The 23,780-nt window shown below is 47.7% G+C and overlaps 1 protein-coding gene across 1 annotated transcript in view; it reads left to right on the plus strand.

Moving 5' to 3' along the window:
• The first annotated feature begins 5,133 nt into the window (after positions 1-5,133).
• Positions 5,134-23,780, plus strand: part of LOC142295087 (sulfotransferase 6B1-like) — a 105,934-nt gene continuing 87,287 nt past the window's right edge. Inside the window, exon 1 of the mRNA XM_075338157.1 lies at positions 5,134-5,397. Within this exon, the coding sequence (XP_075194272.1) occupies positions 5,175-5,397 (223 nt within the window). The 5' untranslated portion in view covers positions 5,134-5,174. The remainder of the gene's footprint in view (positions 5,398-23,780) is intronic.

Here is a 23,780-nt window from a genome sequence, read left to right on the forward strand (position 1 = left end):
TAACTCCTATCAGCCTCGTTCCAGTTTCAGGAGACACTATATCTTGGCGCTGCACCAGCATTCTAGCGCTGGTTATATTTTTGCTCTGCAGCCTGTAACTGGCTCTAGTGAGATTTCCTGTTTGATTTGACTCCTTGTTACTGTGCCCTGACATGAACCCTCCACCATTCGTCCATCTGTCCCATTCCTTGACTTACCCCTCCTGTCATTTCTTTACCCATCCTGGTTCATCTTCCTTCCCGTGTTTGTGTCTCCTCACCCTCTGGTCTTGCCTTCTGTTCCCTGTGCCCTTTGTGTTCCCCTCTGCATACCTGATCTCCTGACATCCGACCTCGGTACTGTTTTCTGATCTGATCTTGATCCTCCCTCTGCACTGACTTGACTTCCCAGCTAGACCTTGACTACTCTATTGCCCCCTCTTGGTTCGCCTGTGAACTTCTTGCTGAAGTTACTCTGCTGTACTTCAGCCTCCTTTCTGTTACAGTGTTACTTTAACTTTCCTTCACTACACAGCTGCCACCTAGTGGGGAATATACTGTACTACTCCTCACCAGTCCTTTGTACAGAGTGACACAGACACTTTGCTCAGTATTGAATAGAAGCACCCTTTTGAGCTAATACAGCTATGAGTCTTCTTGGGAATGATGCAGCAAGTTTTTCACACCTGGATTTGGTAATCATCTGCAATTTTTCCTTGCAGATCCTCTCCAGTTCCGTCAGGTTGGATGGTGAACGATGGTGGACAGCCATTTTCAGGTCTCTCCAGAGATGCTCAATTCTGTTTAGGTCAGGGCTCTGGCTGGGCCCGACAAGAATGGTCTCAGAGTTGTTCTGAAGCCACTCCTTTTTATTTTAGCTGTGTGCTTAGGGTCATTGTCTTGTTGGTAGGTAAACTTTTGGCCAAGTCTGAGGTCCAGAGCACTCTGGAATAGGTTTTCTTCCAGGATATCTCTGTACTTGGCCACATTCATCTTTCCTTCAATTACAACCAGTCCTGTTCCTGAGGCTGAAATATACCCCCATAGCATGATGCTGCCACCACCATATTTCACTGTTAGAATTGTATTGGGCAGGTGATGAGCAGTGCCTGCTTTTCTCCACACATACCGCTTAGAATTATCACCAAAGAGTTCTATCTTTGTCTCATCAGACCAGAGAATCTTATTTCACATAGTCTGGGAGTCCTTCATGTGTTTTTTTGCAAACTCTATCCGGGTTTTCATATGTCTTGCACTGAGGAGAGGCTTCTATTGGGCCACTCTGCCATAAAGGCCCAACTGGTGGATGGCTGCAGTGATAGTTGACAGGTCTAGGAAGAGTTCTGGTGGTCCCAAACTAGTTCCATTTAAGGATTATGGAGGCCACTATGCTCTTAAGAACCTTAAGTACTGCAGAAAGTCTTTTGTAACCTTGGCCATATCTGTGCCTTGCTACAATTCTGTCTCTAAGCTCCTTGGGCAGTTCCTTTTGACCTCATGATTCTCATTTAGTCTGACATGCACTGTGAGCTGTGAGGTCTTATATAGACAGGTGTGTGCCTTTCCAAATCAAGTCCTATCAGTTTAAACACAGCTAGACTCCAATGAAGAAGCAGAAACAGCTCAAGGAGGATTACAAGAAAATCTATGGCATGTGACTTAAATATGGGTGTCTGAGCAAAGGGTCTGAATACTTATGACCATGTGATATTTCAGTTTTTCTTGTTAAAAAAAATTGCAAAAATTTCTACATTTCTGTTTTTCTGTCAAGATGGGGTTTAGAGTGCACATTAATGAAAAAAAAAATGAACTACTTTTTTGAATTTACCAAATGGCTGCAATGAAACAAAGAGTGAAAAATGTAAAGGGCTCTGAATACTTTCCGTACCCACTGTAGATTCTCTCTTAATTTCTATTGAGAGAAGCGGAAGAGAATCTAGTTGGACGAAGACAGCAAGTATGCAAAATCGTGATAGCGTGTACACTGCACTCTCATGGTTTGGCAGTCTGCAGTCAGGCCCCCTTCACACGTCCGTGTCTCCGGTACGTGCTAGTTCCATTTCCATATGTACCGGAGACACGGGCACACGTAAACCCATTAAAATCAATGGGTTTATGTGCACCCACGTGTTTAGTCATTGGCCCGTTCCTCCGTGTGGAGCACACGTGAGCCCGTGTGCTCCACACGGATGCTTATCTGTGTTTCTCCGGCAGCACGGGTCCACGTGACGCACCGGAGAAACACACGTGTCATTTTAAAAATAAAAAAACACAAACTCACCTTCACGAGCCCTGCAGCCTCTGCCGCGGCTGTCACCTGCATCCGTCCCCCAGTGAATTTGAACAACGCATCTTCTTCACTGGGGGCCGGAAGCAGCATCAGTGGGGCGTGGCCTGTGCCGGACGCTGTCATTCAGCACCACAGACAGCTCCGGAAGAAACAGGTAAGGCGGGACTTTCTGTTCTCCGTGTGTTATTACGTATAACACACGGAGAACACACGTGCCATAAACACGGCACGTGGAGGGGAACACGCCCCCTTGACACGTCCGTGAAAATCACGCCCGTGTTTCACAGACGTGTGAAGGGGGCCTCACATAAAGTGGCTGCAAAATTTTGTACCAAACCTGGAAAATCCCTTTAAATTTGATTTAGGCTGGTTTCAGACGTCCGTGTTTTAGATACGTATGATATCCGTTTTTAACACTGATGTCACACGTACTCATGTTACCCTATTGTGCACTCTCACACGGCCGTGTTTCACACGGACGGTGTGGCCCTGCTATTTCACACGGAGACGTGCCCGTTTTTTCTCCAGCGGCACGGATTTCACACTGATGTGATCCGTGTTACATCACTGTGACACGTACCGGAGAAAACACGGGTTTTTAAATAAAAAGATTTTCTATATTTACCTGTATCCAGCGATGCTGTCTCTGGCTCTGCTGCGTCCCGCACCTGACCCCCGCTCATTATTTTCATTGATTATTCACCACGTTGAGCAGCTGAGAGCAGGGGCATCGCGGCGACAGCAAAAGAGACAGCACCACCAAGGACAGCACTGCCGAGGACAGCATCGCTGGGGACATCGCTAGTGACAGGTGAGTATCCTGCCAGCAGTGTGTGTGCAGGGACATCCAGGAGGTCATCGGATTTCCCAATGAACTCTGATGACACCCCTGCGACAACTGCGTTACAGCGAGTGTCACTAGGGTGACTTCCAGGGGTTCATGAGAGTTCATTGGGAACCCTGATGAGTCCCTGGATGTCACTGCACAAACTGCTGGATACTCACCTGTCACCGGCGATGTCCCCTGCGATGCTGTCCTCGGCTGTGCTGTACCCATCCTGTCCCCGCGATGTTCCGGCTTCCAGATCCTCAGGCAGTGAATAATCAATGAAAATACTGAGCGGGGATCAGGAGCGGGACGCAGCAGAGCCGGAGACAACATCGCTAGATACAGGTAAATATAGAACATCTTTTCATTACAGGGACACCTGTTTTAAGGGGGCTTTACACGCTGCGACATCGCTAATGCGGAGTCGTTGGGGTCACGGAATTTGTGACGCACATCCGGCCGCATTAGCGATGCCGTTTCGTGTGACACCGATAAGCGATTTTGCATCGTTGCAAAAACGAGCAAAATCGCTAATCGGCGACATGGGGGTCCATTCTTAAAAATCGTTACTGCAGCAGTAACGAAGTTGTTCCTCGTTCCTGCGGCAGCACACATCGCTGCGTGTGACGCCGCAGGAACAAGGAAGCTCCCCTTACCTGCCTCCCGGCTGGCAGGGCTGTGGAGTCGGTAAGCCAAACCTTCGACTCCGACTCCGACTCCGACTCCTCAAATTCTCTTGCACCGACTCCGACTCCGACTCCGACTCCGACTCCGACTCCGACTCCGACTCCGACTCCGACTCCGACTCCTACATATATTGCTTAGTTAGGTGAAAAATTTATTGTAGTACATGAATATGTGTATGTGAACATCAGACATTTAATAATTTTTATGATACGATAATCAAGATATTTGGATAGAACATAAAATATATTTATTGGAATACAACTTTAGAACACAAAAAACTGTAATAAATTGTAAATATGTAATACACTATGTAATATACAGTAGATTACATATATATCTTGTGTGTGTATATACACTGTGTGTATATATATATATATATATATATATATATATATATATATATATATATATATATATATATTACATATTTACAATTTATTAGTTTTTTGTGTTCTAAAGTTGTATTCCAATAAATATTTTATGTTCTATCCAAATATCTTGATTATTGTATCATAAAAACAATTAAATGTCTGATGTTCACATTGTACTACAATAAATTTTTCACTTAAATATAAGCATTATACTAAATGTTATTATTTAGTAAAATATTCAGCACATTCTGCATTGCACTCCTGTCCCCAATTTATTATATATTTTAGGAGTCGGAGTCGGTGCATTTTATACCGACTCCGACTCCGACTCCACCAAAATGAGCTCCGACTCCGACTCCGACTCCACGACTCCGACTCCGACTCCACAGCCCTGCCGGCTGGTATGCAGAAGGAAGGAGGTGGGCGGGATGTTACGTCCCGCTCATCTCCGCCCCTCCGCTACTATTGGGCGGCGGTTCAGTGACGCTTCAGTGACGTCGCTGTGACGCCGCCCGGACCACCCCCTTAGAAAGGAGGCGGTTCGCCGGTCACAGCGACGTCGCCGGACAGGTAAGTATGTGTGACGGGTCTGGGCGATGTTGTGCGGCACGGGCAGCGATTTGCCCGTGTTGCGCAACAGATGGGGGCGGGTACCCACACTAGCGATATCGGGACCGATATCGCAGTGTGTAAAGTAGCCTTTACCTGGTACGTGTCACACGTATGCAAACACGGATGTGACACGTGTGACACACGGATGACCATAACCATGCGTGTGACTGGTACCTGATTAAACACGGACGTCTGAAACCAGCCTTATATTTACTAAATGTACAAGAAGTGAAATCTTCCGGCATCAGCTTTTTATGTGTTAGCAGAGGTCACTCTCCGTGTACTATTATGCAATGAGCTCAGTGGGTGTGTGTGTAAATGGTTTGAACACTCCCTGATAGTGTCTCACATAAAAAGGAAGTGCCAGAGAAAACTGCTACTTTACATTCCTTTCACAAGGCAGAAAGATGTCGGGAGCTGAGGGGGAAAACAAAGGAAAACGGGAGAAATTCCTAGCAGAAATGCAGAAGGTAGTTGAAGAGGCCAAAAACAAGACTCCTGAAGAACTGAAAGTTTCCATCAATGGGATTCTATATCCCAGCCTACTATGCAGTGAACCTGCTTTTCAGGCTATGGAGGCTTTCGAAGCCAGAGAAGATGATCTACTAATTGTAACATATCCCAAATGTGGTGAGTGGGGGAAGGGACTATGTGGATTACCATCTAGTATTACTGCATGTATCTTCTCCCATTTACACAACAGCGTTTAGGAGTTCTGCATACAAATGCGCCATGCATGAACGCTGCCATAGTCTGTGGGTATGTTCACAAGTTTGTTGTGGGTTTTTTTTTTCTGCCTGTAGAAAAACCTGCTTTCTTGGCAGTGAAAAAGCAGTTTTTGCAGCATAATCATTTTATTCATTTATATAGTGCTATTAATTCCACAGCGCTTTACATACATTGTCAATACTGTCCCAATTGGGGCTCACAATCTAGAGTCCCTATCTGTATGTCTTTGGAGTATAATTTGTCACAGTACCTATTTAAAGAAAGTTTCATTCACCTCAAATGCAGGAAAAAAACGTAGCTGAGTTTTTGCACTTTCATTGCTTTCTATGGTGGGTGAAAAAGCTGAAAGAATTGCCATGCTACTTCTGTCAAAAACGCAGTAGTTTTCCATTTCAGGCAGGGAAAAAGTGTGTGTTCATGAGACTTCTGAAATCTCACTGCTTTTCTGGTAGCATACAGTCATGTGCACATCGCCTAAGGCTATGTGCACACGTTGCTTTTTTTTTCAGCGCGGAAAAAAACGCACCCTCTGGCAGAGGGGAGAATTGTAAACAATGCTTTTTGAGAAAAACGCATCAAACGCATGCGTTTTTTTTTTAGGTGCGTTTTTTAAGACTTGTCAGTGTTAATAAAGTTGGTTGAACACAGACCTTTGGGAAAAAAAAACCTGTGATGTCATTTACTTCTCCACATTCTGTTTGGATAAATGGGAGGGCTTGGAATGGAAGGAGCACCATTTGAATTTTGGAAAAGTTGAAATAAACTTCGCGCACCATGTCACATTAGCAGGGCCCCTTGGGTACCTATACGTCAGAAACCCCCCACAAGTGACCCCATTTTGGAATCTGCGCCCCTCAAGGATTTTATTCAGGAGTATATTAAGCATTTTGAATCCACAGCTACTTCACCCAAAATGTTGCTGTAGCAACAATATTCTCACTTTTAGGCTATGTGGCCGTGATCCAGCGACACGGCGTCTAGTACACAGTGTCAGCCTTCCTGCAGAGATGTGAGTGTTGTCCACGGGAGAACACAGCTGCCCATGCCCACGATTTGGGTTCAGGCTGCTGTGGACTTTAGCTCTATTCTACCTGCAGAGAGCACTCTCGTCTCCACAACATAAATTGACATGCTGAGGCTCGGGAAGCTACGCCACTGGTCAGTTTATGCTGCGGAGAAAAGAAGCACAGTGGGCATGGGATCTCCAAAAATCCTTCCACTATGCTTCTACTGCACAACGCAGCGTTATGGACGCAGGGAAAACACTCAGCGCCCAAACCATTGCAAAACCTGATTGTGGGCACACAGCCAAAAAAGCGTCAATGGATGAATGGATGTCAAATATATATAACGTCCCACCCCCGCCTGCATATTCTAAGCTGGCACCTTTAGTACCTTTCATGTGGCACTAAAGGGTGCCTAGCTTAGTATTTATCAAAAAAAAAAATGAAAAAAATGGCGTGGGGTCCCCCCTATTTTTGATAGCCAGTCAGGGTAAAGTAGACAGCTGTAGCCTGCAAACCACAGCTGGCAGCTTCATCTAATTCTGGTGATCAATTTGGAGGGCTCCCCAGGCTTTTTTTTTATTTATAAATAAAGAATTAAAAAAAAAAAAATAACGTGGGGTCCCCCCCAAATTAGATCACCAGCCAAGGTGAAGCTGACAGCTGGGGTCTGGTATTCTCAGGGTGGGAAGAGCCATGGTTATTGGACTCTTCCCAGCCTAAAAATAGCAGGCCACAGCCGCCCCAGAAGTGGCGCATCCATTAGATGCGCCAATGCTGGCGCTTCGCCCCCAACTCATCCCGCGCCTTGGTGTGTTGGCAAACGGGGTAATAAATGGGGTTGATACCAGATGTGTAATGTCACCTGGCATCAAGCCCAGCAATTAGTGATGTCACGGCGTCTATCAGATACCAGACATAACTAATTGACAGTAAACAAAAGCAAAAAAAAATTACAAACATTTTTATTAGAAAAAACACTCCCCAAATCATTCCCTTGTTCTCCAATTTAATAAAAAATTTTGAAAAAAATGGGTCCGCAGAAATCCATTTGGACGTCCCACGTCGGCTCTGGACCTTTTAGAATATGGGGGCACGTTCAGGGAACGTATCCCCCATTTTCTAGGCGGGCAGACCCTCCATTTGAGGAGAGTGGGTGCCAAAAATCTGCACCCACTCTCCCCGGGTCACAGCTGCAGAGTGCGAGCAGCCAGCACAGCTCTCTGAACACAGTGCTGGCTGTCAGCTGCTCGGCACATGTGACTGCACTGACCGGCGTCTGCTGTGAAGGAGGAGGGGGCCGCGGGGGATCAGCGCTGCGACCGGACAGGTAAGGGGGAATACCGGGGGAACAGGGGGTGACCTGGCAGGGCCTGGGGGGCATTTTTCTGTGCATGTCTCAAGGCACATGCGACAGAAATCATAGGAGTAGGTTGCGGCCGGTGCGCTACTGTGCGCGTGGCCATGTTGGATTTTGGTCGGGGCGGGCACTTTGGCGACACCGGGGGCTTTCCAGGACTTTGCCAGGAAGTGAGGTCAACAGGAAACCTCTTGACCTCACTTCCAGGTAAATGCCTGCGTTCTGGCATGCCGACAAAGCCCGCGGACCGCAACAAAAAAGCAGCTCACTGCGGTGTAGCTGCGTTCTGACCCACATCATTGATTCAATGGGGGAGAGAACGCAGCCACACCGCACAAAAGTGACATGCTGCTTTTCTTTCCGCACCGATTTTTGGCATCCAAAACGCTGCGTTTAGAAACGCAGCGTGTGCACTGATTTTTCGGCTTTCTCATACACTTTGCTGGGAAAGCTGAACGCATGCAATTTGCCACTGAAACGCTGCGGTTTTAAACGCAGCGTTTCCGCGGTAAAAAACGCAACGTGTGCACACAGCCTAAGAGTCCATTTAGGCTCTGTACTGCCCTCTGGTGTCTGTGATGCGCTGCATTGTACCTAGAAGCAATGCAAACTACTGGGACTGACTTTGTAAGGGCTCTTCTCCACTTACGTTTTATAACTCACAGCGATACTTGGCTCAAAATGTGAGTCGTGTGGTCTTTTTTTATTTTTATTTATTTATTTATTTTTTTTTCTCCTTACATAGCATCCGTATGAAATGCGAGCGTCATACGGGTGCTATGTGAGTGTTTATGCATACCGCGTCAGACTGGCTACCGGAGGAATCTCCAGTAATACCAGGCCTGGCTGCGGTTACCTGCACTGAACCCCGGAGCTGTCACCTGAGCTCCAGAGATCAGCCCGGTCTGTCTGCAGCTGTGCTGAACTGAACAGCAATCGCCGGCGAATTAATCACTCGGCGCTCGCTATTCAGGCTGCACTCTGCAGCTAGGTTACAGCTCCGGAGTTCAGTGCATGTAATTGCGGCCAGGCCTGGTATTACTGGAGATTCCTCCGGTAGCCAGTCTGTTGCGGTATGCAAGTGTCAAGGATCCGTGTGACATGCGTATGCCATCTGTATGACATGCGCATGCCACCCGGATTCTGACTTTTTTCTCGCTCCCATAGGATTGCATGGGGGTGAGAGAGCTTAGACTCAGTGCAAATTGCAGCATGCTGCAATTTCCCCAAGAACGCGTGTGGAGTCGTAAAAAAAAAAAAAACTGAAAAGGAGACAGCATCATATATAATCATTTGTCAGATTGCAAACCGTTTTTACAGGCGATTAAAATCGCACAAAAAAAAACGCAAGTGGAGAAGAGCCCTTAAGGATCAGCTATGCTTTTGTGTCGCCCAGTGAAGGGGTAGTTGGTCCCGGCCAGAACTTATACTTGGGAATGTCACTTTGGTGGCCGTTGCCCGGTTCCATGCCATGGGCCCCTTTTTGTAAGGAGGGATATTTACAGGGGCGATAAATAAATAAGAGTTAATGTCATGTGACGCCACCTGCGGGTTGTGGTTAAGGATGGAGAACCGCCACTGCTGAATGTGGGTACTCCCAGGGCTGGTGGTGATTGCAGCAATGGTGTTAGGCCCTCCATAGGTAGGGCTGTGCCTGGGAGATGTAACGGGGGTACTAACTGAGACCACACCAGGTTGTCTTTAACAGTCTCTACTCATTTGGACCCAGGGATTGCTGGTTCAGGTCCCAGGAGTATCAGTGCCAATGTAGTGACCCAGGTTGCTCTGTCTCCGGCACTCTCTGTAGATTGGGTCCCCCATAGTGTGGAGCGTTTGGGGCCCCCGACTGTCCCTTTTGGGGCACAGTATCCTTCTCCATATGGCGGGCAGTGCGGACCCTGCGGGGAGGTAAGTGTCCAAACCCTGATCCTAGTTTACTGTTGATGGCCCCGGATTATTTGGTCCGGTGAAGTCTGTGAAGGTGTCCTCACCAAGCAGGTATTTATCAAACCGCTTGAAACTGACACTTGACCTAGGGCCCTGTGCTCCGGTACTCGTCCTGGTGACCTCTCTCCTGTGTCCCCGGGATCAGTTACACAGACCCAGCTCAGGCACGTCCGCACACCTCTCCTGTGTGCCACTCTCTCCAACTCACTGCTGACCCTTCCCATCAGTCTGGCTATACCCAGGGATTCGTTCCCATGGCAACCATCCCCTTACATGGTTAACCCTCTATACCCAGTGTGGTGTGGAGAACTAGGATTTTGGTCCTGTTTTGGTAGTATCGGCACTGCTACTCCAGGTCACAGAGGGTAGTTCCTGCAACCCCAAGAGGTGTCAGTTCCTTGTAGTGCCCTGAGGGTCTCAGGGGCGCGACACCTTAAAATTGGCATGTAACACCTGTAGATTTGTCAGTGGCTTGTCTGTAAAGTGGGGGCTTTCAACAATAGTCGTGGGCAAGGGATTCCCTCTGGTAGACACCCTGGCCCCACTTCACAGGAAAAATGTTGTGATCCTGGCTGAGTGTGTGAGCTTTAGGGTTTTGGTTACATCTGTAGGCCACATGTTGAGGTGGGCTGGCCAGGACCAGTTGTTATAGAGCTCAAGGAAGGAGCCCACTGACTCTTCATAAACAAGATGTTACTAAAACAGTCTTTGGTGGACGACCCAGCACAATGCGTTGCGAGCCCATAAGGCTACTTTCACACATCCGGCTTGAGCTCTGCGGCTCAATCCGGCTGTGCAAGCTATGCAACGGATGCGGTGAAAACACAGCATCCTTTGCATAAGTTTTTCCCATGCGGCCCGTCCGTTTTTTGCCGCTTGCGGCATGCTACTGAGCATGCGCAGTGGCAAAAACCGCATGCGGCGGCCGGATGCGTTTTTTGCCGCATCCGGCCACCATAGGCATGCATTGAAAAATGCGCCGCATCGGCCGAATGCGGCGCGATGCGGGTTTTTTTTTTGCCGCACGAAAAAACGTGCTAGGCAATGTTCCATCCGGCCGCCGCATCGGCTAAATCTGCCGCATGCGGCAAAAACCGGATGGAACGCAAGGCCTTGCGGCACAATGCGGCACTAATTAAAGTCTATGCAGAAAAAACGCAACCGGCAGCAAAAAAAAAAACTGTTGCGATTTTCCTGCAAAGTGCCGGAGTGTGCCGCATTGCAGAAACCGGAGGTGTGAAAGCAGCCTAACTTATTGGACGTTTCCTTTTACACACTTTATCACAAGACACAGTTCCTCAATGTTCATTTTGGATATTACTGTCTGTTATTCCCTGAACTTCTGCCACAACCCAGTTTAGCACAAAAGTACCCTTCATGAGAGTCCCTCTAGTACACATACGGTTCTCCATCCTCCCAGTGTGTTGCCCCAGGGACATCGATCCACCTTCAGGGACACCAGAGTCTTCTTCTGTATATGGCAAACAGGTATGGTCAGATTTTGTATGTGTCGTGACACCACTCACAGCTTGCAGTCAGGGATATGGAAGACCGCCACTGCAGATTTTATGAGCGTCTGGGGCTGATTGAGTCTGCAGTCGGATGGTGTGGCCTCCCGTGAGTGAGGCTGGCCCCAGGGGCTCGGGTGTGTAGAACAGGTCCCAGAATAACTCAGGCAGTCCAGAAAGTCTTTCAACTGCTTTTTACTCACTTTTTGATGTTATTGTGAAGTAACCCGGGCGATGCTGCGATTAAACCAGGTGAAACCAGGTATCCTTCAAGCCAGTCTGAGGGTAGCCATTAACTCTCCTTCCTAGCACTCTTTGTTCAGATAACTCCTGACTTTAAGTACCGTGGGGGGTCTATCCAGGGAAGTCGCTACTGCCTTTTCTCCCCTTTTTGGACAGTTTGCCGTCAGCGTGGACCAGGTGAGATGGCTTCTGGCTCTGTCTCCTTATGGGTCCCTGCGTTGCTGCTGAGGCTCGGACTCTGTATGGTTGGTGAGGGACTTGAAGTTCCCCTCACTGGCAGGTTTAGCAGATAGTTAAACTTGAGTCTACTCTAGGGACCTGTTCCACCGTACGTGCCTAGTCACCAGGAGTTCCCGTATTCGACCGACTCTATGATCCGGCGCAATGCAGTTTTTTCGCCGCACAAAAAAACGTGCCGGGCAACGTTCCATCCGGCCGCCGCATGGGCTAAATATGCCGCATCCGGCAAAAAACGGACGCAAGGCCATGCGGCACAATACTGCGCTAATGCAAGTCTATGCGGGAAAAAAATACAACCGGCGGCAAAAAAAAAATTGCTTTTTTTTCTGCAGAGCGCCGTATTGTGCCGCACGGCAACAACCGGATGTGTGAAAGCAGCCTAACCATTCTCCCCCGCAAATGGCTACTCCACGTGCAGGGTCTGACTAGTGTGAGCGCGCGTCTCCGTCTCCTAGCAACTGCCGCTCACCACTACCAGACTGGCTCGCTCCACTCCTTTCCTTACAGCCTCTGCATCTTGGCTCCCAGCCCCTCCACTACACCCCTTGACAAGAATTGAAGGCCAGACCCCTCTAGGGACTGCCCAAGGGTCCCATCTAATGGTGTTGGAGACCTGGTTGCTATGAGTCTGAACGTACACACCTCATTCCGGCCTTTAGGATTACCTGGAAGTACTGTCCCAGAATGGGTGCAGTACTCAGTGGTGCCTGACCGGGTCAGGGGCGCCACACCAGCAACAGGGAGTAACAATGCCCGAGGATCTGCCGCCCAGGACTGCATTCTCCTCTTGTGAACACCACCGTGTCTGCTCTTTTCCTCTCAGCTGTAAGCTACCTGAGGGCTGCTACCAAGCGTCCATCAACAGACTCTACCCACAAGGATTGCTTTCGGCTGCTTGGCAAGTCCCAGATATCATTGCTGGTCTTGTCTCTGGGTGTAACCACATTCCGAAATTCCGTGGTTCTTTCTTGCTACCCTTGTACGACCTTTAACTTCTTACTGCCACAAGTCACCTGAAGAATGCGACTAAAATGACCTGATGGACGCTTAGGGGTACTTTGCACACTACGACATCGCAAGCCGATGCTTGCGATGCCGAATGCGATAGTACCCGTCGCAGCAGCGATATCTTGTGATTGCTGCCGTAGCGAACATTATCGCTACGGCAGCTTCACATTCACTCCCCTGCCCTACGACATCGCTCTGGCCGGCGAACCGCCTCCTTCCTAAGGGGGCGGGTCGTGCAACGTCACACGGCAGGCGGCCAATAGTCGTGGAGGGGCAGAGATGGGTGGGATGAAACCTCCCGCCCAGCTCCTTCCTTCCGCATTGCAGCCAGGCGCAGGTAAGGTGAGGTTCCTCGCTCCTACGGCTTCTCACACAGCGATGTGTGCTGCCTGCTGGAACGAGGAACAAAATCGTACCGTCGCTGCTGCTAAATTTTGGAAATTTCGGACCCTACACCGATCATACGATAACGACGCTTTTGCGCTCGTTAATCATATGTAAAAGGATTTACACACTACGACAGCGACGCCGGATGTGCGTCACTTTCGATTTGACCCCACCGACCTCGCAGCTGCGATGTCGTAGTGTGCAAAGTACCCCTTACATCTGCACTCCACTCTGGTCATTCCCTAACTGAAAGGCCTGTTTCACACGTCAGTGATTCTGGTACTTTTGTGCTTTTTTTTTTTTTTTTTTTTTTTAACGTACCAGAATCACTGACATACGCAGACCCATTATAATGAATGGGTCTGCTCACATATCAGTGATTTTTCACTGCACGTGTCTCCGTGCGGCGTACCCGCGTGTCCGTGATTGCCGCACGGAGACATGTCCATTTTTTTTTTTTTTTTTCTGGCGTCACTGATGTCCCACGGACCACGCAGTGGTGTGGTCCGTGAAACACATGCCAGAAAAAAACGTGCTTTTAAAATAAAAATCATTTTTACTCACCAGGCTCCAGCGATGTCCCGTGCAGCTTGTTGCTTCTGAGCCGGCTCATTACTGTCGCGCATATTCATGATGCACGACACAGCCGACCCGGAAGCAGCTGCTGCGGGGGTCAGCGCCGGCCGGATGCTGCACTGTGGGAGCGATCAGCACCATGGAGAGCGGGAGCGCGCACAGGTGAGTTAATCTCTAAGTGCAATCACGGGCCACGGAGAACGGAGCCCGGATTGCACTTAGACAACCCATGTGTGCCGTGATTCACGGCACACGGAGGGACATGTGCGTGTTTTACAAGCCAGTGAAAAACGTCAGTGTTTTTCACTGACGTGTGAAACGGGACAAAGATGGGAGTCTTTCTTTCCCTCAGCACGAGCTCCATCCCCATGGGCTAATCCAAACTGTCACTTGCCCAGTAGTCGGTTGCTGGGCAACCTATCCTATGTTATTTCACTACCAGCACGTCTACATCTTTAAGGCTGTATCCACACAGGGCTTTTTTGGTAAGTTGTGTGTTTTGTTTTTTTTTCTTTCCCTGATCTTGTGGCAGGAAAACTCAATTGAGTCATCTACAAAATGAGTTGTATCAATGAAAAAAACGCTGCAAAGAATTGACATGCTCATTCTTTGAAATCTGCAGCAAAAACAGATATTTGACAAAACAGTCAGGAAAACATTGTGTGTGTCTGACTTTTCTGGTACTGTAAAAAGCAGCTTTTTTATTAGCATGGATTTGCATAAAACCAAGGCAAATCTGCAGCTAAAAAACGCAGCATAAACTTACTAAAAAAAAAAAAAAGCCCTGTGTGAACATACCCTGACCCCACAACTGATTAGCAGCTTTAATATACAGCGTACATAGAAAGCTGCCAATAAGTGGTGTGGGTGAGGTTATAAAGGGTCAAAATGCTGAGCACTGCTGCTTCTGCAGAAGAAGAAAACCTCCATGTTTCTCCATTTACTATTTCTGGGGGGTTCAGGTTTTTGAAGTGGAATCCACCTGTACACCACCTAATCTTGTAGGGTGTGTGTGTTTTTTTTTTTTTTTTTTTTTTTTTTTTTTTTTTTTTTATGATGTAATTTACCATACTTGAACACACACAGTTACTCTATCTCATTGCTAATCAAAAAAAAACAAGCATTACCAATTCACTGGCAAGATGCAGCCAAGACTACAGTGTTGGTTGGGAGAACTGGGGTGTCTGTCCTGTGGGGTGCACTTACATAGAGCTGGGCAGACCAATACATCAATAGGCTGTAAGCGACATGGCATCACACTTACCTGTGTGACTGGCACCCTATGCAAGCCTTATCTGTGTGCTTATATAATACTAGTGTCACCTCCCTCCTCCATGAGTGGTTGTTTCATCAGTGTTTTGCAACTGTGCTACCCCCCTATCTCTATTATGGGGTCCTATTAATGCATTGGTAATCTGGTCTTGCGACGCCCCTGGACTAGTCAAGTAGTCACAGGGTACTGCACAATCTTTATCTCCCAGTGCAGGATTCCCATCTTCCAGAACTGCCTCCACCAGCATATACACATCCTAGTCACACCTCGCACCACACCCTGTCAGGCACACCAGTGGGCTGCTAAGCTGGAATAGGGCCGCCCACCTAGGGGTCAGGCAGGCAGGGAGGTGGGAGGTGACAAGTTGAGTTCAGTGGTAGCCCTCGAGCTGTGAGGAGCTCGGAGGAAGCTGGGAGTTGTAGCTCCCAGGGGAGACGCAGATTAGGTCGCAGACTGTGGTCTGGACCTGGAGGAGAGTCGGAGACCCGGTTGCGGGAGATTGGGGGGACTGGGTGCTTGGTTAGTCTTGAAGGATAGCCAGCAGTCGCAGTTCAATAGCCGGGCTGGGACCGAAGGCACATTGGGGTACACGGACTTCAGGTCGGGAAGAGGCTTCAAGCAACCCGGCAATTAACTTGCAGAGGACAGGGCCTCTATGGACTGTTACCAGGAAGCTGAGATCAGGGGCACTAGCGCAACGAGGGGGATGGGGCTTTCCAAGCAAAGCAGCCCACTGAAATCCCAAGCGTGAGCTCCTGAGAGCAAGCTCCTCTGCTACTCCTAGTAGGGAGCGGGGCCCGGTAAGCTCCAAGCTGACGGGCCACTTGGACACTCTAAAATACTGTGCCTGGAGGCAAGCCACAGACCACCAGGCAGTGCTGCAGGGGACGGGACCCGGACGAGCTCCCCCCAAGAGGGCAGCGGCACCCAGAGACTTGGTTTACCACGTTGTCAGGTGCAGATGTCAGGACAGCTTTAAATCTCTCCCTGCCTGTGAGTAAGCCGTTCCTAGCTGTCCCTATATCACACATAACAGTAACAGACCCAGACCGTATGCAGCACTAATAATAGTGTGTGGAGAGGGGTTGTTTTTTTTTTGTTGTTTTTTTTTGCAGCAGTTCAATGATTTACACAGCTGCTAGCACAGTGGAAATAAGAAAGCTGCGGAGACACCATCACATGTTTCTCAACGCTGCCAGGAAACTAGCCAGGTCTTTCACCGGGAAGGAACAACCACGGGAAGGGCAGTCTCCAGTCAAGGAGACCACCTATACCAAACATGGTATCCATCCACAGACAGCCGTTTTGGGGTATTTGCCCCTCATCAGTGTGGAGTAGGAATCTGGCTAGTGGGGGCAATGCCTAGTAAAAGACTAGGCTAGTTTCCTGGCAGCGTTGAGAAACACGTGATGGTGTCTCCGCGGCTTTCTTATTTGCATACTTCCCAGGGGGCGTTGCTCTAGAATCACTGCGTTGAGAAACACGTGATGGTGTCTCCGCAGTGGATATGTTGATCTCCCTAAGGTCAACAATGCTTGCTTAAGCTAGCACAATGGACACTGTCTTCAGCCCTTAAAAGGAAAAAGGACTATTTTGGATTCTGCAGTAGGCACACTATCTCATAGAACGAACTGCACTGTCCCTATACCTGTTTCTAGGATTTACACAGTCACTAACCGCTAATGCTAAATAGCTTCAGCCCTTAGATGGACTAGTATTAGTTGGCTGGAAAAAACGCTGTACCGTACACAGTACAGTCTAGCTACAGCGGCAGTTCAGGAATGAATGCGTGCACACAAAATAGCGGCAGCCTTATATAGACCCTATGACGCTGTGCGGCCAAGCCAATCACGGTAACACCACAACAAAGATGGCTGCGGCGTTACTGTGAGGGCAAGCAATGTCAGATGTGTTCATTGGCTGGAAAGGCGCCAGGAAGTCCAGAAACGAAAATATCGGAGCGAATACCATATTAGCCATCGGATAGCGAATACCTTGTATACCCTATTATCTATTGGATACCAAATAGTGGTGAATATATTTGCTCATCTCTATTAACCCCTTAACGACCGCGGGCAGTAAAATTACGTCCTAGCGGTCATAATGTTACTGCCCGCGGTCTGCCGGCAGCAGCATGCCGCGATCGGCGCACATCTCAGCTGATTTTCACAGCTGAGATGTGTGCCTGCTAGGCACGAGCAGAATCGTTATCTGCTCGTGCCATTTAACCTCTGTAATGACGCTGTCAATATGTGACAGCGCCATTATAAACGCGATCGTGGTAAAGTTTTACTTACCGCCCGATACCGGAAGTCACGTGATATTATCACGTGACTTCCGGTGGTTGTCATGGTAGCACCGGGTCATGTGATGACTCCTGTGCTAGACATGAACCACTTTCACTTCGTACGGAGGCCAGGGAAGCAGGAAGTGCACGTATCTGCTGTTTACAGCTGTGTAGCTGTGATCAGCAGATAGTGCAGAGCGATCAGATTGCTGATCGCTATAGCCCCCTAGAGGGACTAGTAAAATTAAAAAAGTAAAAAAAAAAATGGTGAAAGTATAAGAATAGGCAAATCCATTATTCCACTGCATTCTTTATACCAATAAGTTCCAAATGGGTGATTTGGTGTGAAAGCAAAAATATTTAAATTTAATGTTCAAAGGGCCATTTTTTTTTTTTTTTTTTTTTTTTCCTTGCAACCATGTTCAAAGTGTGTTTTTCCCACTGATAACATTTAAACACCACAGGATTTCAGGCAGGCTCTCCCAAGATTAGTGAAGCTAGTGTCAGGGTAGCGTTGCGAAGGTCAGTGAAGAAAGTCTCACTTGTGTAGATTTCATTCTTTTTATATCCTATATAGTTATGAATACAAGTGACGCATTTTGGCTTCCACTCTGAAGCCTTTCTCAAACTGTTTAAGGCTAGTTTCACACTTGCGTTGAACGGCATCCGTTGCATTGCGTTGTGTGACGGATGCAACGGATGTGTTGCATTTAGTGGCACAACGGATCATACAAAACAGATTTATTTTTATTTATTTTTTTTCGCTTTACAGTTTTACCGGCGCCAGACTATTGTTCACAAATCAGCTGATCGCTCACAGCAGCCGGGTGATCAGCTAATCGTTTCGCCGCCGAGAATGTGTGGAGGGGGCGGAGTGCGGGGTGGGTGGAGCCGAGTGGGACCATGGCGCTGAGGACGTCAGTGCAGCGAGGAATGCAAGGCTGGGGACAGGTGAGTGAGTACATGTGGAGTGCGGGAGGGGGCGGAGCCGAGCGGAAAGTGTCGGGCTCCCTGCACATGTAGCCAGGGTAAATATCGGGTAACAAGGCAAATCACTTTGCTTGGTTACCCGATATTTACCTTGGTTACCAGCTTACACTGCTTAGTGCTGGCTCCTTGTACCCGTAGCCAGGGTAAATATCGGGTAACTAGGGAAAGCGCATTGCTTAGTAACCTGATATTTACCCTGGTTACGTGTGCAGGGAGCCAGAGAGCATGCGCAGCGAAATCCTACGGATTGCTCTGCTCAAAAAAACGTTACATGCTGCGTTCCTTCCACCCGGCGGAAGCAACGCAGGTCCATTAATCGCAATCTGTCGTCCATACAAGTCTATGGGAAGCAGCGGAATCCGTTAACTGATTCCGCTGTTTTCCAAAACGGCGGATTGCAACTGAAGGAAAACAACGCACGTGGGAAAGTACCCTAAGAGGCTTCAGAGTAGAAGCCGAAATGCTATTTGTACTCCTAACTAAATTGAGAAAAAAAATTACAAAAAAAAAACCTACAAAATCTAGGTGAGTGCCGGTCTTCACTAACTAATGCTAACATCTATAGTATATAGCCTGGAGATCAAAATTAGAGAACACACTATCCTAAATATTAGGCCGGCTTATCACTTGCGATTATCTCGCAGTAGTGCAATGCGAGAAATTCTCACATTGCACTCGGACACATGTTAATCATTGAGGCAGCTCCAATCTATTTTTTTTTTTTTTTTCTCAGTCCAAATCGGCCTGAGAAAAAAAAAAAAAATCGCAGCATGCTGCGTTATGGTGAGTTTCTCGCACGAGTCTCTCCAATGCAAGTCTATGGGTTCATACGGACCATCCTAGTGACAGGCGTTTTTCACAATAGATTTCACGCATGTAGCAGAGAACAATGTAAATTCTTCTGTACATAATATTACATGAGTAGCAGCTGCTGAGGGTAAAAACTGATTGCATACTGACAGCACACTGATGACTAGTGAACTAAAATCGGCCTTTTTTTTTTTTTTTTCTTTTTTTTTTTTCTTTTTTATCATGCAATTCGGACCGATTTTACACTCATAAGTGTGTTTCCAGCCTTAAGGTCATTACGTAGTCCTATGTGATTAAAGCCTAACATGAGTAGATTAGCAGTAATTTAAGCTTATGTCATTCATTGTAAGTATGTGCTTTGGAATAAATTCAATGTAAATGAGATCTAAAAACAAAAAAAAAAAAACTTATCAAAATTAGAGAACCTTTTCAGAAACCTGCAAGTTATTGGTGTTAATCTGGCACCTGGTGGTAATTTCCTTATCTGACAAACCCTATGTAACTGGCAGGCTAACTTTCCAGTTTACATTTATTTTGCAAAAATGGCGTGCCGTTCCAAAGTGACTGAAACCTCCAGCAGAAGTTTGTCCAGATGAAGGCCAAAGAGGTGACACCATCAGCCATAGCAAGAGATGTTGGTTGTTACAAGTCTGTGATTTTGAGAATATTTCATCTTTACAAAATCATAAACTCTTTCAAGTCTCCCAAGAAGGCTGGTCACCCTTGGAAGACAAATGCAAGAAAGGACAGGATAATGTGGAGAATCTCCATGGGTAATCATTTCAACACTGCAGGTGGAATTGCTCGCCAGTTCAGCACTGAACAGGGTAAGGATTAGGGCTGCTTCTCACTTGCGAGTTTCTCGCAGTAGAGCAATGCGAGAAAAACTCGCATTGGAATCGGACACATGTTAGTGAATGATTCAGCTCTCATCTGCGATTTTTTTTTTTTTTTTTTTTTTTTTTTTTTTTTTTTTTTTTTTTTTTTCTCAGTCCAAATCGGACCGAGAAAAAAATCGCAGCATGCTGCTTTTTTGCGAGTTTCTACTGCGAGTTTCTCCAATGCAAGTCTATGGGAGCGTGTAAAAAAATCGGATGTCACGGGACGGCATTCACACCATCTTAGTGACATCCGATTTTCTAAATACATTTCTCGCATGTTTCCTAAAACACTGGAAACGAGCGATGTCTCCCAATGTCTGTCAATCACTATTCCCTGTCAGTCGGTCTCTCCCTCTCGGTCTCTATTCTCTCTCTGTCGGTCCGTCACTATCTCTGTCCCTCTCTCACAGTCTGTCGGTAATTTTCCCCTCCTCTCTCATACTCACCGATCCCCGATCCCCGGCGCGGCGCTGCTTGGCTTTCTCACTGCTCCGGCGGCTTTTACTATTTTGAAAAAGCCGGCCGCCCATTAAACAATCTCCTATTCCCTGCTTTCCCCGCCCACAGGTGCCTATGATTGGTTGCAGTGAGACACGCCCCCACGCTGAGTGACAGGTGTCTCACTGCACCCAATCACAGCAGCCGGTGGGCGGGTCTATACTGTGCAGTGAACTAAATAAATAAATAAATAATTAAAAAAAATGGCGTGCGGTCCCCCCCAATTTTAATACCAGCCAGATAAAGCCATACGGCTGAAGGCTGGTATTCTCAGGATGGGGACCTCCACGTTATGGGGAGCCCCACACCCTAACAATATCAGCCAACAGCCGCCCAGAATTGCCGCATACATTATATGCGACAGTTCTGGGACTGTACCCGGCTCTTCCCGATTTACCCTGGTGCTTTGGCAAATCGGGGTAATAAGGAGTTATTGGCAGCCCATAGCTGCCAATAAGTCCTAGATTAATCATGTCAGGCGTCTGAGACACCCTCCATGATTAATCTGTAAGTTACAGTAAATAAACACACACACATGAAAAAATCCTTTATTGTAAATAAAAAACACAAACACATTCCCTCATTACCAATTTATTAACCCCGACAAACCCTCCATGTCCGGCGTAATCCACGGACTCAGCGTCGCTTCCAGCATGAAGGTGACAGGAGCTGCAGAAGACACCGCCGCTCCGGTCACCTCCAAGCAGCAACTGAGGTGAGTAGCGCGATCGGCTGAGCTGTCACTGAGGTTACCCGCTGTCACCGCTGTATCCAGTGACAGCGGGTAACCTCAGTGACAGCTCAGCCGATCGCGCTACTCACCTCAGTTGCTGCTTGGAGGTGACCGGAGCGGCGGTGTCTTCTGCAGCTCCTGTCACCTTCATGCTGGAAGCGACGCTGGAGTCCGTGGATTACGCCGGACATGGAGGGTTTGTCGGGGTTAATAAATTGGTAATGAGGGAATGTGTTTGTGTTTTTTATTTACAATAAAGGATTTTTTTCGTGTGTGTGTGTTTATTTACTGTAACTTACAGATTAATCATGGAGGGTGTCTCATAGACGCCTGACATGATTAATCTAGGACTTATTGGCAGCTATGGGCTGCCAATAACTCCTTATTACCCCGATTTGCCAAAGCACCAGGGTAAATCGGGAAGAGCCGGGTACAGTCCCAGAACTGTCGCATATAATGTATGCGGCAATTCTGGGCGGCTGTTGGCTGATATTGTTAGGGTGGGGGGCTCCCCATAACGTGGAGGTCCCCATCCTGAGAATACCAGCCTTCAGCCGTATGGCTTTATCTGGCTGGTATTAAAATTGGGGGGGACCGCACGCCATTTTTTTTAATTATTTATTTATTTAGTTCACTGCACAGTATAGACCCGCCCACCGGCTGCTGTGATTGGGTGCAGTGAGACACCTGTCACTCAGCGTGGGGGCGTGTCTCACTGCAACCAATCATAGGTGCCTGTGGGCGGGGAAAGCAGGGAATAGGAGATTGTTTAATGAGCGGCCGGCTTTTTCAAAATAGTAAAAGCCGCCGGAGCAGTGAGAAAGCCGTGCAGCGCCGGAGATCGGGGATTGGTGAGTATGAGAGAGGGCTGCTAACTTCAGTCACTCGGGGGATTAGTGGTCACCGGTGAGCCCTTCACTGGTGACCGCTAATCAGGACGCGACACAGACAGAGCCGCAGCATGACAGTGAAGTCGGGTGAAGTTCACCCGAGTTCATTCTGACAGTGCGGCTCTGTCTGTGTCTGCTGTCATCTGCCATTCAGCTCTGCTACATGGCTGTCTGTGTCTGCTGTCAGCGGCCATGTAGCAGCGCTGAATGGCAGATGACATAGTAAAAAATACGCATTACACACTCATTACACACGCATTACACACGCTAGTAAAATCTCAGAAATAGCATCGCACTTGCGTTGCACTCGCACCTAACGTGAACTAAAATCAGCCGAGTTTTTTTCAGCCCAGTCGGACCGATTTTACTCGCATAGATGTGTTTCCACCCTTAGAGTTGAGCGCGGCTCGTGGTTCTCCAGTTCGCGGTTTGAGTGATTTTTGGGGGCTGTTCTAGTCTAGATCGAACTAGAACTCGAGCTTTTTGCTGAAGCTCGATAGTTCTAGATACGTTCGAGAACGGTTCTAGCAGCAAAAAGCCAAGCTAATTACTAGCTGGCTTTCTGCTGTAATAGTGGAAGTCACTCTGTGACTCACACTATTATGAAATTTCAGCGTATAGTGTGCGGGAACAGCGCATTCAGATCACTGCTGCTGGGATAATGGCGATCGCTTTTTTTTTTTTTTTTTTCCTTGTATTCCTTCCCTAAAGCGCGCGCGCGTGTAGTGGGGCGGGCCAGCATGTCAGCCAATCCCAGACACACACACAGCTAAGTGGACTTTTAGCCAGAGAAGCAACGGCATGTGTGATAGGATGTCCATGTCACATGTCCCTGCATTATAAATAGGGGCATCTGCCCGTCTGGACGCCATTATCTGCCTTCTGTGTCTGGGTGTCAGTCACCACTGGCGCAGCTCCTATCTCCGATACTGCTGTGTACACTCTATACACAGCGCTATACAGAATAGGGATAGCAGTTTCTTTCAGCTCTTGTAAGGGCTAATTATAGCAGGCTCACAGCCGTAGGTGACAGTCAGGTCCGTGGAAAAAGATTTTAACAGCTACACAAGAACAGCGTCTGTGTAGCTAAGGTCAGTGACTTCCTCGCTTGCATTTCCCCATTAGGAGGGATAGAAAGTCAGGCTTCCTTTCCTCTACCCAGAGACCCACAACCCTGCCACTGTACCCTCCTGCCCTTTGCACACTCAAACTCATTGTTACTAAGCCATTATACTAGCAAACACTGAGTGAACCTAGTGGCATTCTAAAAGTGGCTGTTGGATTTCCATTAGTGTCCTACTAGTGCAAATCTATTTTCAGCACCTCTGCATGACACCCTCCTGCTCTGTTTTTAATAAGCTATAATAGCAAAAAATGCTGCAAGTTAGTGGCATCCTAAAAGTGGTAGTTGTACTCAATTTGTGCCCCAATGGTGCCAAGCTATTTCTAGCACCTCTGCATTACTCCATCCTGCTCTGTTTTTAATAAGCTATAATAATAGCAAAAAATGCTGCAAGTTAGTGGCATAAAGTGGCTGTTGTACTCCATTTCTGCCCCAATGATGCCAAGCTATTTCTAGCTTCTCTGCATTACACCCTCCTGCACATTTTGCAACGATATTTTTTTATAGCAAACTCTGGGAATTCCTT

This window comes from Anomaloglossus baeobatrachus, chromosome 3, assembly GCF_048569485.1.
Source record: "Anomaloglossus baeobatrachus isolate aAnoBae1 chromosome 3, aAnoBae1.hap1, whole genome shotgun sequence".
Taxonomy (NCBI): Eukaryota; Metazoa; Chordata; class Amphibia; order Anura; family Aromobatidae; genus Anomaloglossus; species Anomaloglossus baeobatrachus.